Source organism: Petromyzon marinus, chromosome 21, assembly GCF_048934315.1.
Source record: "Petromyzon marinus isolate PM22_M1 ecotype Great Lakes invasive population chromosome 21, UKy_Petmar_22M1.pri1.0, whole genome shotgun sequence".
In the NCBI taxonomy this organism is placed as follows: domain Eukaryota; kingdom Metazoa; phylum Chordata; class Hyperoartia; order Petromyzontiformes; family Petromyzontidae; genus Petromyzon; species Petromyzon marinus.
The window spans coordinates 12,982,179-13,004,213 of NC_133687.1; the positions used below are offsets into that span (position 1 = coordinate 12,982,179).

Here is a 22,035-nt window from a genome sequence, read left to right on the forward strand (position 1 = left end):
CTGTTGGTGATGATCGTGAGTTAGAGTTTTTTTATTGTTCGCGATTGGGCATCAGGGTGAAGTCGGCGTCAGCGGCGTTGGCGACTGAGATCACTCCGCTTCTTGTCACGACATGAAGAGGATTTTTTACTTGTCGGCCACTCGAAATCAACTGAAGGAAGCTCGCTGCTGAAGGTAAGACCGTGGTGGTGGTGGTGATCATGATAATGATGACGATGATTGTGGTGTTAATGCTGATAATGATGATGATAATTGTGCTGGTAATGATGATGATCGTGGTAGTAATGATGACGACAATAATGATGATGATGGTGGTGATCATTGTGGTGGTAATGATGATAATTTTGGTGGTCATGATGATGATGATTATGATAGTGATGATGATAAGAATGATGGTGATGATAATTGTGGTGGTCCTTATAATGATGATGATTGTGGTAGTAATGATGATGATACTAATGATGATGCTGATTGTGGTGGTAATGATGATGATGATAATGATGATTGTAGTGATGATGATGATTGTGGTGGTAATGATGATTGCACTAATGATGATGATGAAGATTGTGGTGATGATGATGACGATGATTGTGGTGGTAATGATGATGATGATGATAATGATGATGATTGTGGTGGTGATGATGATTGTGGTGGTAATGATGATGATGATAATGATGATGATTGTGGTGATGATGATGACGATGATAGAATTAGACGGTCATAGCACCGATTGTGACTGTTACGGTGAAGACGACAGCTGTGGTGACACGAGAAGTGATGTCGTGAAAACATTAAACATATCCAAAATATAAGTAATTTCAAATTGTCACGTTTAATACAAATCATTCCATGCTTATTTATGAATCACTATTATAAACAGTATTATAAATAATACTGTATTTGTCTCTGTGTGTGTGGGTGCGTGGCGTGATGAGTTTTCTCTTAAACGTCGACGACCGTGGTCTTCCTCCTGTTGAGCTCTGTCCGTGATGTTTACTTGAAAACTCCTTAGTCTGTTGTCACTCCTTAGACTGTTGTCACTCTAAGGACAACTCCTTAGACTGTTGTCACTCCTTAGACTGTTGTCACTCTAAGGACAACTCCTTAGACTGTTGTCACTCCTTAGACTGTTGTCACTCTATAGGTAATGTTACAACTCCTTAGACTGTTGTCACTCTATAGGTAATGTTACAACTCCTTAGACTGTTGTCACTCTATAGGTAATGTTACAACTCCTTAGACTGTTGTCACTCCTTAGACTGTTGTCACTCTAAGGACAACTCCTTAGACTGTTGTGACTCCTTAGACTGTTGTCACTCTATAGGTAATGTTACAACTCCTTAGACTGTTGTCACTCTATAGGTAATGTTACAACTCCTTAGACTGTTGTCACTCTATAGGTAATGTTACAACTCCTTAGACTGTTGTCACTCTATAGGTAATGTTACAACTCCTTAGACTGTTGTCACTCTATAGGTAATGTTACAACTCCTTAGACTGTTGTCACTCTAAGGGTAATGTTATACTGTTGTGACTCTTAGGGCGATGGGCAACTCCTTAGACTGTTGTAACTCTAAGGGCGATGTTAGTCTGTTGTGACTCTAAGGTCGATGTTAGTCTGTTGTGACTCTAAGGGCGATGGACAACTCCTTAGACTGTTGTGACTCTAAGGGCGATAGACAAATCCTTAGACTGTTGTGACTTTAAGGGCGATGGGCAACTCCTTAGACTGTTGTGACTCTAAGGGCGATAGACAAATCCTTAGACTGTTGTGACTCTATGGGCGATGGACAACTCCTTAGACTGTTGTGACTCTAAGGGCGATGGACAACTCCTTAGACTGTTGTGACTCTATGGGCGATGGACAACTCCTTAGACTGTTGTGACTCTAAGGGCGATGGACAACTCCTTAGACTGTTGTGACTCTAAGGGCGATAGACAACTCCTTAGACTATTCTTAGTTTTTTCGGTAAAGTCACGTTGAAGGGAAACAATAAAATAATAAAATTGTGTTATATATTTATTATTTTATTGTTTCCCTTCAACGTGACTTTACCGAAAAAACTAAGAATATGAATTACTGCAGTCACGAAAGCTTTAAATCAAAATTTAACTCCTTAGACTGTTGTGACTCTAAGGGCGATGTTAGTCTGTTGTGACTCTAAGGGCGATGTTAGTCTGTCGTGACTCTAAGGGCGATCGACAACTCCTTAGACTGTTGTGACTCTAAGGGCGATAGACAAATCCTTAGACTGTTGTGACTCTAAGGGCGATGGGCAACTCCTTAGACTGTTGTGACTCTATGGGCGATGGACAACTCCTTAGACTGTTGTGACTCTAAGGGCGATGTTAGTCTGTTGTAACTCTAAGGGCGATCGACAACTCCTTAGACTGTTGTGACTCTAAGGGCGATAGACAACTCCTTAGACTGTTGTGACTCTAAGGGCGATGTTAGTCTGTTGTGACTCAAAGGGCGATGGACAACTCCTTAGACTGTTGTGACTCTATGGGCGATGGGCAATGTTAGTCTATGGGCAATGATAGTCTGTTGTGACTCTATGAGCGATGGGTAATGTTAGACTGTTGTGACTCTAAGGGCGATGGGCAATGTTAGTATGGTGTGACTCTATGGGCGATGGGCAATGTTAGTCTATGGGCAATGTTAGTCTGTTGTGACTCTAAGGGCGATGGGCAATGTTAGTCTATGGGCAATGTTAGTCATTGACCAATGTTAGTCTAAGGGCAATGTTAGTCTAAGGGCAATGTTAGTCTAAGGGCAATATTAGTCATTAAGCAATGTTAGCCAATGGGCAATGTTAATACTTTAGAAATTCAATGTTAGTATATGGGCAAAGTTAGTCTGTTGTATTCTATGAGCAATGGACAATGTTAGTCTATGGGCAATGTTAGTCTATGAATAATGTTAGTCTGGTGTATTCTATGAGCAATGGACAATGTTAGTCTATGGGCAATGTTAGTCTACAGTAAATGTTAGTCTGGTGTATTCTATGAGCAATGGACAATGTTAGTCTATGGGCAAGGTTAGTCTACAGTCAATGTTAGTCTATCGGCATTGTTAGTCTAGGGGCAATGTTAGTGTATGGGCGATGTCAACACTGTACATGTGCAGGGTTAGCCTATGGACAATGTTCGTCTATGGGCAATGCTAATCTATGGGCAATGCTAATACTGTATATGTGCAATGTTAGTCTCCGGAAAATGTCAGTCGCATGCACACTCAGACCCATAGACTCACAGAGTTCACCTTCATATCGGTGAACAGGCCTCCCTCCGTATGTAACACTGTAGGATCAAATTTTTCTTGTCGTATCTAATTTTTTTAAAAAATTAAATAATAGATCCCATTTTCTGAAATCTATCTTATGCCAGTGCTATTCTTCTCTGTATCTCTGTCTATCTTCGTGACGCACCTGCCACGTGTCACCTCTATAACGCCTCCGAGTCAAAGTCGACTCACAGACGGCTGCCCGGATAATTTTATCCGTAGGCTTTCACGACCAATATTACGATTCACAATTGGGGTCTTTTTTTGTTAGTTCGTGTATAGGTGTGTATGTTGAACTTATTTCGCACCGTACGCTGTCAACCGTGCTAAAATAAACACAAAAATCAGTTCTAAAGAAGTGAGTTTTAAATCTAGATTTAAAGGCTTGTCTTTAATGTATCTCTATGCATTCATCTGTATGGATCTGTCTCTTTGAGTCTGTCTGTTGACTATGTGCTCCATAGTGCATAGTTCCAGTGGTTTCCCAAAATCGGAAGCAAGAGCCTTCCAGACGGCCACCAGAAGAGCGTTCCAGACGGCCGCCAAAATATAAAAATGCGTGTCGTAAACCTCCTCCACCCGACACAGCCAATTAATCAATATGTCACGTGACTCAATATGTCAACGTGGCAACATTAGTTACGGTACGGCATTAAAATAGACGTTTCGCTGGAGATTAGATCCGGCATCGTCACGTTGTTAGCAGGAGCTCAGATCGCGAATGAAAGTGCTTCCTGGTCTAGCTCCTTAAGTAGTAGAGTGGCATCAGAATTAATTCTAGATTTGAAGTTTTCGTGACTGCAAGGATCCATACTCTTTGGTTCTTTCGGTAAAGAAAATAAAAAATAAATTGAATCACGACGTTTCGGACACAACACAAGCGTCCGTCATCAGGTGGGACAACCACAGCAAAAAAAAAACAGTTGCTGAAATAGGCAAGAGAGACGCTTGTGTTTGTGTCCGAAACGTCGTGATTTATTTTATTTTTTATTTTCTTCACCGACGTGACTTTACCGAAAGAACCAAAGAGTATGGCATCAGAATCTTCATTGATCCTGGATAAATCCCATGAGCTATGAAGCTCTTTTTCACAGATGTCCAGTACGAGTAGGCCACAAAGTTACAACAAACAATACTAAAAAACGACAGGATTGCAAAGTATAAGAAAGGTAAGTAAATCACGATAAACAAGTTAAAAAACTAAACTTTTTTTTATTATACCAGGTAAGGCCCGCTGAGCTATACGTAGTTTTTTTCAGAAGCGACGTGGCCACAAATGATAGCTCAAGGAAGTGGCTTATCATGATGTGGAAATTATAGCAGCCAAAATACTCTAAATGCAACGCTGATTCTAAATATGGTGGAAAAAAAACCGGAGGGTCCGGAGAAAGAACCCCACTCGACCACCTGCATACCAGGTGAGGGAGTTAACATCTCCTAGCCACCACGTGGCACCCGTTTAAACGTTGTGAGATCACTACCGAATCAGGAGCAACTTAGGCCGCGTTTTAATTCGCGTGACACGTTCACTAATTGCCCGTGTGTCGATTACCAGGTGCTCATCATATCTTATGTAGATGTATACGGCGCTATTAATCAATCCGAGGCGATGTACAGCAATTATACACTTGTACACAAGATGATCGCGGGCCTAAATGAAGAGTGTGGGGTTGTTGTTGCTGCTGGATGCAGGCCTCTTCCACGCAGTGTCGGTCCTTGGGGATTATGTTGAGCCATACTTCACCACGCCGGTCAGCGTGTGGGTCGGTGAAGGGATTTCCCCCGAGACGGGTTCTCTCGCCACTGATGTGAGCCGTGACCGTGAATTTTTAGGCTTTTGCCATCGAGCAAAGACGGTCACCGCATCGTGCGCTTTCAGATGCTCTTCTGCGGCCGTCTGGAACGCTCTTCCTTCCGTTATGAGGAAGCCACTGGAGCTATGCACTTTTAAATCTACATTGAAAACTCATTTGCACTATCCTCTATGGACGACATAGTGAACCCATACACTCACAGAGACACATAGAGATGCACGGAGACTCATAGAGCCACACAGAGACTCACAGAGATATATAGATACCCATATACATGTGTAGTGTCTGTGATTCCGAGACGAGGTTTGTAGGAGTGCACCTTCTTTTATTTGAACATTCACAGTCTCGCCTGCACACTCTCTACAGCCGCTTAGCATAGCCGATACACAACAGTAGCTGCCTAACACTGACGGCGCTGACTGAGACAGCCAGCAACTATCCGGCAGCGCAACATCGAGCGAAGACGTTCAGCGACGACGGCGACAGCGGCGACGACACGAGTCCACTCCCAGAACCGGCAGCCTCGAGCTCCCCGCTCTCGCCTCCTTTTATGCTCCCGGCGCGGCCCTGGCTCCGCCCTGACCGCGCCTCCCTTCTGGAACCCGCTAGCAGGCTCCAGCGGTCTCCAGACGGGGTCCTCCGTGACCCTCGCCCCAATTCCTTCGCCCTGCCAACACGCGCCGTGCTCACGACCTCACCGGCGTGTGCGCTGTCTGTCCACCACAGTTGCCGCTGCTGTCCACCAGCCGGCGCTATTGCACTGCACGTGCATAGAGATACATCAAATACAATACTCTAAATGTAGATTGAAAACTAATTTCTTTAGAACTGGTTTTTGTGTTTAGTTTGTTGTCCTTCCCCCCGCACCTCCAGTTAGCACGGTTGGCTACGTACGGTGCAAAAGAAGTTCAACACACATTCATTGAAACGCAGTTCGTCGGGTTCGGAGCGTAGCGCACGAACCGTTAAGGAGATGCATTGAGGGCAGCGGTCTTCTCACGACGCTATCAACCTCAACCGCCTGAGTTCGATTCCAGGCCTCAAGTAACTAACTGCACCTTAGCAATCATCAGGTGCGCGCAGCGCGTAACGACGTAGCTCCTCATATTGGAACGCAGAAGATCGGGAGGGCGGACTGTGTAATGAAGCGTGCACGTGTGCCGAGATGTTAACTACCTCGCGTGGTTCACAGGACATCATGGGTTCATACCCAACCCAGACGCCTGCTGTATATTTGGAGTTTGCATGTTCTGCCTGTGGTCACGTGGGTTATTCTCCGGGTTCTCCAGTGTGTCCCTCCACGTTAAGAATCAACGTCACGTGTTTTAGAATATTTGGCTGCTGTACATTTCCACACGATGATGATGATGATGATGAGCCACTTCGTTGAGCTATCACCTGTGATAGCCAGGTCGCTTCTGACAGAGAGCTACATAGCTCAGTGGGGCCTTAACTGGTAAAGTAAAAGACTAGTTTGAAAAATAAGAATAGGCTTTACCCTTACCTGGCAATAAAAGTGATACTGGCAAAAAAAGGTCTCGTGTAGCAGCTGCTCACCCCGAGCTATAAATCATCTGATACGGGCATCGTCTTTGTACGGTTCGCCTTTTGGCGTTCTCTGGCCTGGCACTGCTGAGACCAGGCCCTAAAGTAGACCGTCTCTGGTGTAGGCCAATCAGTTTAAAAAATAATGCTTACATTATTATCACAGCATGTTTTTTTTTGCATGTTCACCACAGGTACTATGTGTGTGGTTAATGCGAACTTGATTCCCTGCAAAAGGTATCGATGTGGTGTTTGAACATCTTAACACCTCCTGTTTTAATGCCAGAAAGGGTAAAAACCTAAAGAAAATTAATATTTTGATACTGGCAAAAAAATGTCCCATGATGCAGCTGCTCACCCCGAACTATAAATGATCTGAGACGGGCATTGTCTTTGTACGGTTCGCCTTTTGGCGTTCTCTGGTCTGACACTGGTGAGACTAGGACATAAAGAATGATGTCCGTCGTGTGGGCCAATCAGTTTCAAAGACAATGCACAGAATATCGGGAGCATGCTTGTTCGCACGTTCACCACAGGCACTGTGTGTGCTTAATGCGAACTTGGTTCCTTGCAAAAAGTTTCTTATTTGGTGTTTGAACATCCTAACACCTGCTGTTTTATTGTCAGAAAGGGTAAAAAAAACTCATGTCATTATTCTTGATTTGAAGCTTTCGTGACTGATTGGTTCTTTCGGTAAAGTCACGTAGTAGGTAGAAAATAAAATAAATCACGACGTTTCGGGCGCAACACAAGCGTCCGTCATCAGGTGGGAAAGCATGGCCTGCCGCTGAGGCAGACGGTTTTTTATCTTTTCACACTTTGATACTGGCAAAAAGAAAATGTCCCATGATATGGCACTCGTTTAAATAACAGTTTGCACGTGGCGCCACGCAGCCGCATGTGTGCCCGAGGGATGGAGGAACTCGCTCGCTTCGTCCGCGCCTCCTTCGCGGGTGGAGGACGGAGACCTCGGTCCAGCGGGGCCCGGCACGGAGGTGGGGAGACCCGGGCGGAGGCCCCAAGCGGGGACTCGAACCCATGTGAGTGAGGTGTAAGGTTAAACGAATGATGCGACGTGGGAGTCACCGTTCGTTGTGGGGTTTTTGTTCCGTCTCTCTCTCTCGTTCATTCATTTTTCCATTGCCCACATATCCACTGGTTCAATTTCGATTTAAAGCTTTCGTGACTACAATGATTCATCTTCTTTGGTTCTTTCGGTAAAGTCACGTAGAATGAGAATAAATTAATAAATTAATAAAATAAAATAACAATAAAATTCTCACGACGTTTCGGCCACAACACAAGTGGCCTTCATCAGGTGAAGGGACGAGACTGTCTGGAGGACAGCGCTGGAGCGAACACAGCCAAGCTCAGACCGCGACCTTTAAGCTGTGTGAGAAGAAACACAGCGCCCTCAACTTTAGCACTGTTGTGGCCGAAACGTCGTAAGAATTTTATTGTTATTTTATTTTATTGATTTATTATTTTATTCTCATTCTACGTGACTTTACCGAAAGAACCAAAGAAGATGAATCCACTGGTTCGTTCTTGTATTTTACTCCCCCGAGTCACGTGCTTTAAGCATTCATCCACTCACTTCTCCATACATTCAATAATTTCCTTCATTCATTACGCCAATTCCCTCATTCGCTGGTTGTCTCCCGCATTTACCACTTCACGCCCCCACGTAATAATTAATTCACTCTAACATTCATTGATTTACTCATTCACTGCTATATTCACTTACTGGGGCATTCCTTAACAGACATCTCCCAACATTGATTCCTTCACTCTTCATTCACCCGTACTCATTCACTTCCTCACCTCCGCATTCGCGTATTCATTCCTTCACCGCTCGTTCACTTATCCTCTCCTCGTTCATTTCAACGCCTTGAGCCTTCATTCTTCCTGTCACTCCTCCATTCAATCCTTCACACCGTTCCTCCAATTAACGTCCTCAATTGCCCTTCCACGCATTCACCTCCGTCAAGCCTCCTTCACCCCCCTCCCCTCCCCCCACCGCTCCCCCCTTCACCCCTCCGTTCACGCCACCCACCACTCGATCCTTCAACGTTGCGCGTGAACTCCGCGGGAGGGGAGGGGTGCTGGGGCATCCGAATCTCTCGCGGAGCGACGTGAACGCTTTGGTGTTCGAGAGCGGACAGTGGAAGGGGATACCCCAGAGCTACCGCTGAGATGCTTGCAAATGCCACTGAGAGTACAGTTCGTCGCACATGGTGTCCTTCCCCCGCACCTCCGATTGGCACGGTTGTCTACGTGCGGTGCGGAAAGAAGTTCAACGTACGTGCATACGCGCGCGTGAATCGCGACGACATTTTCCGATGATCGGAGCAGTTTTTTTTTTCTTGCTGCGGTCGTCCCACCTGATGACGGTCGCTTGCGTTGCAATCGAAACGTCACGTGACTTTACCGAAGGAACCACAGAGTATCAGAGATGGACCCTGGCCGATTTAAGTCCGGAACCAACGTTACTCCACTGTGGGTTTGTATGGCGTGTGTGCTGCACGGTCATTGTTGACCAGGCTGAGAGCATCATCAGCACTACACTCGATGACCCCGGTTTTAATCATAGCTCAACGTCTACGTCAGTTTACGGGTCTCTATGTAAATGCCGTGGGTGAGTGAGTCTGTGGCTCTCTACGTAGGTCTATGGGTCTATTTTTTATTTTGCATACGTGTCGCTGCCTACCGCGCTGAGACCATCAAACTCACTGCACGAGAGGGCCCGGTTGAATCGCGGGTGCGTGCGTGCGTGCGTGCGCTTGCGTGTACCGCACAGTTGAACTTCCTTCGCACCGTGCGGAGCCAACCGTGCTAATGGGATGTGCGAATACAACCCCAGCTTTGAACCCGTGGGGGTCCCAGCGGTGGCGGGGTCTGCGCTACCCTGCCCACCGCGCCTTTTGCCACGGAGTCGCGTGGTCAGACGGACTCACAGGCTGCTCCGGCTCGCGTGTTCACTGGCGCAGACACCCGCGGCGGAGTGGAGGAGGACGAAGAGACTTGGGGCTCTGCCCGGTTTGGTCTGGGGGCTCAAGCAGCAGGAGCAGCAGCAGCAGGAGGAAGAGTTAGTAGAGGAGGAGGAGGATTCCATAGAGCAGCAACAACTGAAGAAGAAGAAGACGTTGCAGCAGCAGCAGCAAGGTCAGGACCTTGGACAGCAGCAGCAGGAAGAGGAGGAGGCGCTGTGCCTCGGACTGGAGTCGGTGCAGCAGCAGCTGCAGCAGCAGCCAAAGGAGAACAGCTGAGACCCGCAGCAGCAGCAGCCAAAGGAGAACAGCTGAGACCCGCAGCAACAGCAACAGCAGCAGCCAAAGGAGAACAGCTGAGACCCGCAGCAACAGCAGCAGCAACAACGGGAGTGGGGTCGTCGGTAACAGTGGGACCGGGAGCAGCACGATCATCGTCAGTATCAGCAGCACCAGCAGTAACGTCAGCAGCAGCAACATCATCATCAGCAGCAGCAACATCATCATCAGCAGCAGAAGGATTGGAGCAACGGAGAAGAGTACGGTCAAGAATAGCAGCACCAACATCATCATCGACTCCAGCAGCAGCGGCGGAAAGACGAATGGGGCCACGGGCAACAGTGGGATCAACAACAACAACATCATCACCGCAATCGTGTACGTATGTATGTTGAACTTCTTTCGCACCGTACGTAGCCGACCGTGCTAATCGGAGGTGCGGGGTAATGAACAACAACCTAAACACAAAAAGCAGTTCTAAAGAAATGTGTTTGTGCGTAGCTCCAGTGACTTCCGAATATCGCTAGCGAGAAGGTTCCAGACGGCCGCACAGGCGGATCTGAGAGCGCGCGCTGTGGTGACCGCCGCCTTCGTTCCACGGCGAGCCAAAAGCGGCGAGCTTGAGCGGAGCTCGCGCGACGATGGTTTGTGATCATCGACGAGATCAGCAGCGAGGTATTGCGGTTTGTTTGTGGCAGCGGCAGCAGCAGGAGGAGGGGGAGGGGGAGGAGGGGGAGGAGGAGGAGAAGGAGGGGGAGAAGGAGGAGGGGGAGGAGAAGGAAGAGGAGGGGGAGGAGGGGGAGGAGGGGGAGGAGGAGGGGGAGAAGGGGGAGGAGGGGGAGAAGGGGGAGGAGGGGGGTCGGCGCTGCGCCGGTCGCGCCGCTGCCGGACGAGCTTCTCGGCGGAGCAGCTGCAGCAGCTGGAGCGCGCCTTCGAGGAGTCCCACTACCCCGACGGAGGCGCGCGCCTCGCGCTCAGCGCGCGCCTCCACCTGCCCGAGACGCGCGTCCAGGTACCGCAGGCACGGCCACAGCACGGCCACAGTCACAGCACGGCCACAGCTACAGCCACGGCCACAGCTACAGCACAGCCACAGCACAGCCACGGCCACAGCTACAGCCACTGCCACAGCTGCTGCTGGCGAGGGTGGTGGTGGAGCCGTAAGCTCCCCCCCCCCGCCCCGAGCGGCACGCGTGGGCCCTGACCCCGATCCGCGACGTCATCTCAGCAGAGCCTCGCGGCAGAGCGCAGCCCCCACAGACTTACCTGGGGGGTGGGGCGGGGGGTCAGATATTTGTGACGATGTGTGACGAGGGGGGGGGGCAGGTTGAGAAATGTGACGTCACGTCAACATGCGCAACTTTAAATAAATATAGACAACACGTTTATACTTAATTAGACGTTTGAATAAATGTTTCCCCCTACAACATCAGAGTGCAGCGCCACATTAAACACGCACTACAATGACAATAGTTTAAAGCGATTTGAAGCATGTTTTATTTGGGGGGGGGGGGGCAGAGCTTTGTGACGTCATATTTGAGGGGGGGGGTCTGACTTTTTATGACGCCGTGTGACGAGGGAGGGGGGGTTAAAAATCGTCAAAAATCGCGTGACGTCATTTATGGACGGCCCCTTATGATTTCGCTTGTTTATCCAAGAAACCATCACCGAGTCCCATGACTCTTTTTCAGGAGGGTCCTGCCAAGTGTTTGCAGTAGGGGGGACGATCGTTGCGACGTTCAATCCCAAATGAGAACGAACGTTTGCACGACGTTACCGATTTCGCCGCATCGCGCGCTTTCAGATGCGCGCTTCTGCGGCCGTCTGGAACGCTCTTGCTTTCCCATGTGAGGAAGCCTCCTGAACTATGCACTTTTAAATCTGGATTGAAAACTCATTTTTTTTAGAACTGCTTTTTTTGTGTTTAGTTTATTGTCGTTCCCCGCGCACCTCCGTTGTAGCACAGGCGGCTACGTACGGTGCGCAAAAAGTTCCACATACAAAGCAGCTCTGAGCACACAATCAATGCGCGCAGTCTCGGTGTGATCAAGGTTTTACTGTCGGCTGAGAGTCCAATTCAGCTTCTCCCCAGCAAGGGAAGACGTCCCACACCGCGCAGTCGCAAACCTGGTGACAGACGCAGCTGTAGTCATCAAATATTGACAACAGCCACAGCTGGTGCCAAACACGTCACGCAGGCGTGGGGAACGAGACAACAATGAGCGTGCCCCCGGGGGGGTGGGGCTGTGGTGTACACGGTAGTGTGGTGGTGGTGTACACGGTAGTGTGGTGGTGGTGGTGTACATGGTAGTGTGGTGGTGGTGGTGTACACGGTAGTGTGATGGTGGTGGTGTACACGATAGCGTGGTGGTGTACACGGTAGTGTGGTGGTGGTGGTGTACACGGTAGTGTGATGGTGTACACGGTAGTGTGGTGGTGGTGGTGTACACGGTAGTGTGGTGGTGGTGGTGGTGTACACGGTAGTGTGGTGGTGGTGTACACGGTAGTGTGGTGGTGGTGTACACGGTAGTGTGGTGGTGGTGGTGGTGTACACGGTAGTGTGGTGGTGGTGGTGTACACGGTAGTGTGGTGGTGGTGGTGGTGGTGTACACGGTAGTGTGGTGGTGTACACGGTAGTGTGGTGGTGGTGGTGTATACGGTAGTGTGATGGTGGTGGTGTACACGGTAGCGTGGTGGTGGTGGTGTACACGGTAGTGTGGTGGTGGTGTACACGGTAGTGTGATGGTGGTGGTGTACACGGTAGTGTGGTGGTGGTGGTGTACACGGTAGTGTGGTGGTGGTGTACACGGTAGTGTGGTGGTGGTGGTGTACACGGTAGTGTGGTGGTGGTGGTGTACACGGTAGTGTGGTGGTGGTGGTGGTGTACACGGTAGTGTGGTGGTGGTGATGGTGTACACGGTAGTGTGGTGGTGGTGTACACGGTAGTGTGGTGGTGTACACAGTAGTGTGGTGGTGGTGTACACGGTAGTGTGGTGTTGGTGGTGTACACGGTAGTGTGGTGGTGGTGGTGGTGTACACGGTAGTGTGGTGTTGGTGGTGGTGGTGTACACGGTAGCGTGGTGGTGGTGGTGGTGTATACGGTAGTGTGGTGGTGGTGGTGTACACGGTAGTGTGGTGGTGGTGTACACGGTAGTGTGGTGGTGGTGGTGTACACGGTAGTGTGGTGGTGTACACGGTAGTGTGGTGGTGGTGTACACGGTAGTGTGGTGGTGGTGGTGTACACGGTGGTGTTGGTGGTGGTGGTGTACACGGTAGTGTGGTGTTGGTGGTGGTGGTGTACACGGTAGTGTGGTGGTGGTGGTGTACACGGTAGTGTGGTGTTGGTGGTGGTGTACACGGTAGTGTGGTGGTGGTGGTGTACACGGTGGTGTTGGTGGTGGTGGTGTACACGGTAGTTTGGTGTTGGTGGTGGTGGTGTACACGGTAGTGTGGTGGTGGTGGTATACACGGTAGTGTGGTGGTGGTGTTGGTGGTGGTGTACGCGGTAGTGTGTTGGTGGTGGTGTACACGGTAGTGTGGTGGCTAACGCACTGCGCTACGAACTCGGCGACCCGAGTTCGATTCCTACTCACGACTCAACAACAACAAACAACAACAACAGTGACGAATATCTTGACCCGGTCCTCGGCCTCCCCTATGTCTACTCAGCCTCAACTGAGCACCTGGTGTCAATATCAGCACTGGGGAGACAAAGGCGGCCGGGCGTGGAGTTGACCACCCTCCTCCCCTCTTGCGCCATGTCGGCCTTCATTAGGTGCTGCTCGCTAACACCACTTGCCCCAACAGTCTGTTAAGGCTACACGGGGGATCTTTGTCTTTGTAGGTGCTGCTCGCTAACAGCACTTGCCCCAACAGTCTGTTAAGGCTACACGGGGGATCTTTGGGTGCCAAGGTGGCTAGGAGATGTTAACTACCTCGCCTGGTGTACAGGAGGTCGTGGGTTCTACAGGAGGTCGTGGGTTCGACCCCGACCCTGACGCCTGCTATGTATTTGGAGTTTGCGTGTCTCTCTCGTCATCATCAAGGTGACTAGGAGATGTTAACTACCTCGCCTGGTATACAGAAGGTCGTGGGTTCGACACCGACCCTGACGCCTGCTGCTGCTGTATATTTGGAGTTTGCGTGTCACTCTCCCCATGGTGGTCGCGTGGATTGTTATCTGGGTCCTCCGGAATTTTCCCTCCACATTTAGAAACATTCCTTTCGAGTAATTGGCTGCTATACATTTACATAAAAGCCACTTCGTTAAGCTATAATTTGTGGCCAGGTCCCTTTTGAAAAAGAGATAATAGTTCAGTGTGCCTTCCCTAGTGAATATAAATGAAGAGAAATTTAATGCAAGCAAGCCTCATTCTACTAATGAGACACTGGATGTCGAAACCGATCCAGAATGTTGCTTGTACTGCATCAATTCTGCTTCTGCTGAAATTATGCAATCCGGGAAAAATTTGAAGACAGACATGGGGAAAGAGACATTGTGTGATTATTTTTATTGGTTAAATATCCTAAGCGATGCAGGATAAACTAAAACTAAAGCATTTTTTTATTTCACCAGGTACATCTGAGCTATGCTACTATTTTTTTCAGAAGCGACCTGGCCACAAATAATAGCTCGACAAAGCGGCTTAACGCGTGGACCTTTACAGCAGCCAGATAACTCTTAACGCGTGATGTTAATTCTAAATGTGGAGGGGGGAAAAACCGGGAGGCACCCGGAGAAAAATCCACGCGACCACCACGGGGATAGACACCGCAAACTCCACATATACAGCAGGCATCGTCAGGGTCTGGATAGAACCCACGACCTCCTGTACACCAGGCGAGGTAGTTAACATCTCCTAGCCACCTTGATGATGATGAGAGACACACAAACTCCACATATACAGCAGCAGGCATCGTCAGGGTCTGGATGGAACCCACGACCTCCTGTACACCAGGCGAGGTAGTTAACATCTCCTAGCCACCTTGATGATGATGAGAGACACACAAACTCCACATATACAGCAGCAACAGCAGGCATCGTCAGGGTCTGGATGGAACCCACGACCTCCTGTACACCAGGCGAGGTAGTCAACATCTCCTAGCCACCTTGATGATGATGAGAGACACACAAACTCCACATATACAGCAGCAGCAGGCATCGTCAGGGTCTGGATGGAACCCATGACCTCCTGTACACCAGGCGAGGTAGCCAACATCTCCTAGCCACCGTGATGATGATGAGAGACACACAAACTCCACATATACAGCAGCAGCAGGCATCGTCAGGGTCTGAATGGAACCCACGACCTCCTGTACACCAGGCGAGCTCGTTAACATCTCCTAGCCACCTTGATGATGGTGAGAGACACACACACTCCACATATACAGCAGCAGCAGGCATAGTCAGGGTCGGGGTTCAACCCACGACCTCCTGTACACCAGGCGAGGTAGTCAACATCTCCTAGCCACCTTGATGATGATGAGAGACACACAAACTCCACATATACAGCAGCAGCAGCAGGCATCGTCAGGGTCTGGATGGAACCCACGACCTCCTGTACACCAGGCGAGGTAGTCAACATCTCCTAGCCACCGTGATGATGAGAGACACACAAACTCCACATATACAGCAGCAACAGCAGGCATCGTCAGGGTTGGGGTTGAACCCACGACCTCCTGTACACCAGGCGAGGTAGTTAACATCTCATAGCCACCTTGATGATGATGATGAGAGACACACAAACTCCACATATACAGCAGCAGCAGGCATCGTCAGGTCGGGGTTGAACCCACGACCTCCTGTACACCAGGCGAGGTAGTCAACGTCTCCTAGCCACCGTGGCGACCCTGCACAGAGAGGCCCCGGGCTGTCCAGGGCGGCTGTCTTGCTCGTGTTGTTGCCGTTCTCCTGCAAGTGGGCTGTGTCGCGTCACCGCGTCCCGCTGCCTGAAACTTACAGGTTTGGTTCCAGAACAGGCGCGCGAAGAGCAGGAAACAGGAGATGCAGGCGCGGAGAGGTGAGGCTGCAGAGACACCGAGGAGCTAGAGAGGCAGGGAGACAAAGACACGGACGACACGGGAGACACAAAGGCAGGGAGACGCAGAGACGCTGGGACACAGGGGGCGGGCAAACACAGGGACGGAGACTCGGGAGATACAGAGACATGGAGACACGGACAGAGGGAGACGGGGAGACAGAGACGGAGACAAAGAGATATGGAGACAAACACCTGGACAGAGACAGACTCAGGGTAACAGAGACGTCTCTGTTATAGACGATGAAGGTAGTGATTCATTGATGGTCACCGTAATGATTATGATGGTGGAGATGTGATGGTGGTGGTGATGATGATGATCATGTTGGTGGTGTTGTAGGCGTGATGTTGAGGCCGGGTCTGGATGGGCACCGGGTGGCCCCGTACATCCACATGGGAGTCACGAGGCTGCATCATAAACAGGTGAGAACGCAAAGACAAAGCCCCCCCGGATAGCCTTAACAGCAAGTGGCTAGAACATTCCTCCACGATGCCATGGCAGCAGGGTTCCGATTTGCCCGACCACGGCTAAAATTCAGCGGCGAGTGACATCGAAACTGGACTCCCCTAGGTAGACTCAGCCTTGAGTGAGTAACCTGGTGCAGTGTGTAAAACGTCAGCACTGGGGTGACAAAGGCGGCCGGGCGCATTGCTCGCGACGCCACCCACTCCATGCACCGTGCGAGTCATCTTCACCATCACGATCCATGGTGCAGATAGCCCCCGTAGGTGTCTCCACTGCACATGTCGTCATTTGATGACACTTTCCCCTCGTGCCTTGCGGTGCCAATAGGCTCACGTTAGCGCCACCTCTATCTTGGCACTGATCTCTGACGTCGTCTGCTAGGTGATTCCTCTCTAATTGCACTTGCCCCAAAAGTACGTTGAGGCTATACGGGGGGGGGGGGGGGGGACATCTTTGTGTCTTTCAGTTAAGCACGTGCTCGAATTGTAAATGTTGTAGTGGGGTTTACTCTCCAACACACCGGTGTGCTGACCTCGCGACGAATTGGCGTGTTTTGTTTCACGCGACAAACCTTACAAAGTGGCTGTGTCGGGTGGTGGCGGGTTTAACGACGACACTGATATTGACGCGATCTGACCCAAACACCTCCATCACGATGGATCTCTGTCTCCAAAACGAACGGGAACTTCCAACCACCGGGCGCCCTGCACACACAAAAAAAGGTGCCCGCTCACCTGTGCTGCGACCACGTGACCCGGCGGCGGCCCCAAAGTCCCGGCACGGAGCTCGGCGCGGGAGCCGGAGTCGAACCGGCGACGTTTCCGTCCTGGGGCCTCCCGCCGGTGCCGTTCGCGCTCGCCCTGCCCCTGGGACTCGAGGCCGCGTCCGACGGTGAGGAGACCCGCAAAGAGCCTCGGTCCTCCAGCTAGATGTGAAAGTCATCTCCAGCTAGACGTGAAAGTCATCTCCAGATAGACGTGAAAGTCATCTCCAGCTAGATGTGAAAGTCTTCTCCAGCTAGACGTGAAAGTCATCTCCAGCTAGACGTGAAAGTCATCTCCAGCTAGACGTGAAAGTCCTCTCCAGCTAGAGGTGAAAGTCATCTCCAGCTAGACGTGAAAGTCATCTCCAGCTAGACGTGAAAGTCATCTCCAGCTAGACGTGAAAGTCCTCTCCAGCTAGAGGTGAAAGTCTTCTCCAGCTAGACGTGAAAGTCATCTCCAGCTCAAGGTGAAAGTCCTCTCCAGCTAGACGTGAAAGTCATCTCCAGCTAGACGTGAAAGTCATCTCCAGCTAGACATGAAAGTCATCTCCAGCTAGACGTGAAAGTCATCTCCAGCTAGACGTGAAAGTCATCTCCAGCTAAACGTGAAAGTCATCTCCAGCTAGACGTGAAAGTCATCTCCAGCTAGACGTGAAAGTCATCTCCAGCTAGACGTGAAAGTCCTCTCCAGCTAGACGTGAAAGTCTTCTCCAGCTAGACGTGAAAGTCATCTCCAGCTAGACGTGAAAGTCATCTCCAGCTAGACGTGAAAGTCATCTCCAGCTAGACATGAAAGTCATCTCCAGCTAGACGTGAAAGTCATCTCCAGCTAGACGTGAAAGTCATCTCCAGCTAAACGTGAAAGTCATCTCCAGCTAGACGTGAAAGTCATCTCCAGCTAGACGTGAAAGTCATCTCCAGCTAGACGTGAAAGTCATCTCCAGCTAGACGTGAAAGTCATCTCCAGCTAGACGTGAAAGTCATCTCCAGCTAGACGTGAAAGTCTTCTCCAGCTAGACGTGAAAGTCATCTCCAGCTAGACGTGAAAGTCATCTCCAGCTAGACGTGAAAGTCATCTCCAGCTAGACGTGAAAGTCATCTCCAGCTAGACGTGAAAGTCATCTCCAGCTAGACGTGAAAGTACGATCTGTTCTCCTAGAACGCTGCGTGTTGTTTTTATAACGCGAATTGGACAGCATGTATATATATTTTTTTATATATACATGACGCGGATGCGAATTGAATATTACACGATTGAGTGAACAGAAACGACGTCGCGCGAGTAGGAATACGCGGTTCGTGCGGCCGCCTCGGGGTAGCATCCCACAAGTCGTTGGGATGCTGCTGGATGCTTCGAGACGCTGCCCACGCGCCTCGGTCTTCGTGCGGCCTGCGCACGCATCTCGCGCGTTATCGCGGACTGTGCTTCACCCCCCCCCCCCCCAATATTATTTATTATTACGCGATTTTTATTATTATTTATTACAATGCGATTTTCTATAATTTATGACAACACGATTTTTTTTTATTATTTCTTACAACGCGATTTTTTATTATTTCTTACAACGCGGTTTTTTTTATTATTCATTACAACGCAATTTTTTTGTATTATTTCTTACAACGCGATTTTTTTTATTTATCACAACGCGATTTTTTTATTATTCATTAAAACGCGATTTTTTTTATTTATGGGAACGTGAAGTTTTATTTATTTAATTATTACAACGCTATTTTTTTCTTTTTATACGCTATTTTTTATTATTTATTACAAACGCGAATTTTCCATAACGCGGCTTTCTTCAGGAACGCAACGAGCGCCGCGTTATAGCAGATCGCGGGCCGTGCCCCGCACGTCAATCGCTTGGCTCACGTCCCTGCAGCGGCTCGGCTCGCGCGTCTGCTGCTTGCAAGGCGCCTCCGTTGGAATCGCCCGAAGCTTCACTTCAGACTCGCAAGAGGAGCAATCCGATTCGCTCTGAAGCTCTTTTCCACACGCGTCCAGCATGGGCGGGGTCAGCAAGTCCCAGCAGCGAACAATACAAACAAACAAACGCGATAGGAGTGCAGTATATAGAAAATGGTGAGCAAGTAACTAAATATAAATAAAGTTACCAGTTATATGTCCGATTTATCGAGATTAGGCAAGGCAGCAAAAACAACAACAGTCCCAGACCACACTAAGAAAACGCTACACAGTAGTCCCTCAATAATATTAGAGGGAGTTCCTCTCGACTATTAGAGGGCACTTGGCCTACTCTTCCACATACATACACGGAAAAAACAACATAGCCCACACGCTGGTGTCTATGCACATGTAGGTCTTCATCCCGCGGTAGACATATCATTGCTGCTGCCGACGACGATGATAACCAACTCAAATTTAGTTCTTCTACCCCACTGCTGTCTTCCACAGGAGCCCAGGTATCCTCCGTCTCGAAACATTCGAGCCTCGCGGACCTGCGGATGAAGGCGCGGCGCCACGCGGCTTCACTGGGGCTGTAAGGGACCGTGCTAAGCCAGCTCAGGTCGGCTTTTTTTGTCCACTGCGAAAGCCGTGCCGTGCCGTGCCGCTGACGTTTCACGCGACGAACAAATCGGCATGACGCTGTCCTCGCTGTGTGCCGAGGGGAAAAAATTAACCGAGGCAGTCTTCTTCTATTCGCATGGCGGCTGATGCAGATGCAGAAGCAACAACTACAATTTCACATCAAGCCAGACAAGCGCTGCAGGACCAGCAGGGTGGCGTCGCTGCGATGTGCTCCTTCGTTCTACATTTGAAGCTTTCGCGACTGCAAGGATTCATACTCTTTGGGGGGGTTTTCGGTAAAGTCACGTAGGTAAAAAAAACAAATGAAAACAACTCAATGAAATCGCATTTAGTTGTTTTCATTTATTTATTTTTTTTACCTGCGTGACTTTACCGAAAAAAACAACGAGTATGTTCTCATTCGTAGTCGTGGATCGGGACACTGCGTCGTTATACGTTGTACTACGGCCTGTTCCGGATTACCAACCGCACACTGCTGGAGAGTTTTTAATTTTCCATTTGTGCATCAGGTATCCGCATCTGCTGCCATGGTTTGTGCAGTGGGTGCGGTTTAGGGTGGACCGTGAGCTTCGTGGAAGGTCAAACCCAGGGATCTACCGAGACCGTGGCTCTGCTTGACCCCTCAGCCAGATGTCTCGTGAGGCCAGAGTTTCACGGGTTTCGTCACGGCACGACTCGGCACGGCAGTGGAAAGTCACCAGAACCAGGTCATCCAGTGACACCAGAACCAGCTCAAGTGCACGAGGTCATTCATAAGAAACCCCAAGGCTGGCTTGTGTGGATGTGCAGTGATGTAAACATGTCCAAGGCGGTCACTCGGTTTTTCACATTCTGGATTAATTGACAAGGAAACCAAAATTTGGATGCTGGCATTCAACCAATGAGGGCACAGACTGCATGAGCAGATGACCCAACGAGGCAGCGAGTCTCACAAAGTGCCGCTTCATAAGCGGGTCAGCTAAACAGGCAGCCAATCGGATATCCATTCAATTACACAGCCTGCCGATCAGCCACTCGGAAAACTCGGCACATCAAGCTGGTCTTAATCATCACCGTAGGTGGGTGCAATTTACAATGGATAAACCATTCCTTGCCATTGGAACGAGGATTTTCCACAGACTTATCAGAGCCTCCAGTGAATGTTAAGCAGCACACACGGAGGGCTTTGCAAGACGAAAATTTTAATTCCAAAACTTTAAACTTTTATTAAAAAACCACTTCGGTTTATGACTCAAAAACTCGGCTGATTAAAAAAAAGGGGGGGTGGGTGGCGGAGGGGGGGGGGATTTGTTTGGGAGTGGTTGCAAGAAATTAAAAAAGCAGACCCTCTGTGGACGAGCAAACGAGTCCGGTCTTGCAAAACTTTGTTGTAAGAAGTTCACGGTTCGAGCTCCACTGCCGCCCTGGTAAATACCCAACTATGTTGAAATTTAACATGTAGTCCGCACAGCATTTTTTTGGGGGAAAACCCCGAAATGTCGCGATGAATGAGGGGCAGTGCACGTGCAGAGACGTTCCACGCGGGCGCCAACTGCTCTTGTTGTTGTTCAAGAACGATGGGACATTGTGCCTTGATGTTCGCTACAGTGACGCGACATTGAAACTGCATGTACCGTGTTGGTTTCACGGCGGTTGTGAATCATTGGGCAAGTGTAGCCGTGCTGCGTTATGAGCAATTTGTTGAGCAGTTTCGATTTTATTCAGAGATTTCCGTGACAGTAAATACCTATCAGCCCACAGGGCTTCAAGTTTAGTTTGTGATCATCAGTACGGTTTGTCCGCTCTACCCGAGTTATAAACCGTTTACCGGTTTCAATTTCATCAGAGTATCATCATTGACATTACAATTCTGATACCCTATAGAACAAATCAGTATCGATTTCAATCACAATGGGGATAATCATCACTGACAATGACATTAGAAACCCCGGAAATTTCAACACACTTGTCAGTTTAAATATTACTGGGAATCATCAGTGCAATATGTATGACGCAATGCATGTCTTATCACTACCCGACACAATTGACTACCGCTTTCAACCATGTTGGGGATCATCGACACGCTACAGCGTCTCTGTACCTTGCAAGGCAACTGTTGTGCAACCAGTTTCACTGTTCTTAGAAATCATCCCCAGCCTGTGGCTATGTTTTTTTAATCCATTTGTTTGATGGTGGGGGGGGGGAGATTCGGGCAGATTGTCTCGAGAACGCCATCTTGTCAAATGGCATGAGGATGCCAATCTTGTCGAATTCAAGTCGGACCCAAAATGGGGTCTGCACCAGTGTTCAAAAATGCTTTAATACCT

The 22,035-nt window shown here is 49.3% G+C and overlaps 1 protein-coding gene across 1 annotated transcript; it reads left to right on the plus strand.

Moving 5' to 3' along the window:
• Positions 1 to 7,558: 7,558 nt before the first annotated feature.
• On the plus strand, positions 7,559 to 20,985 carry LOC116944315 (short stature homeobox protein-like). Its single transcript, XM_032957877.2, has 6 exons — positions 7,559 to 7,685; positions 10,760 to 10,926; positions 15,877 to 15,934; positions 16,293 to 16,375; positions 17,141 to 17,309; positions 19,595 to 20,985. The coding sequence occupies exons 1-6, from the start codon at positions 7,559 to 7,561 to the stop codon at positions 19,681 to 19,683; spliced, it is 693 nt and encodes a 230-aa protein (XP_032813768.2). The 3' UTR covers positions 19,684 to 20,985.
• The last annotated feature ends 1,050 nt before the right edge of the window (positions 20,986 to 22,035 follow it).

Coding starts and splice junctions, on each gene's coding strand:
- LOC116944315 (XM_032957877.2), top strand. CDS start 7,559: ATGGAGGAACTCGCTCGCTTCGTCCGCGCCTCCTTCGCGGGTGGAGGA. Junction 7,686..10,759: donor AAGCGGGGACTCGAACCCAT/GTGAGTGAGGTG, acceptor GAGGGGGAGAAG/GGGGAGGAGGGGGGTCGGCG. Junction 17,310..19,594: donor ACTCGAGGCCGCGTCCGACG/GTGAGGAGACCC, acceptor TGTCTTCCACAG/GAGCCCAGGTATCCTCCGTC.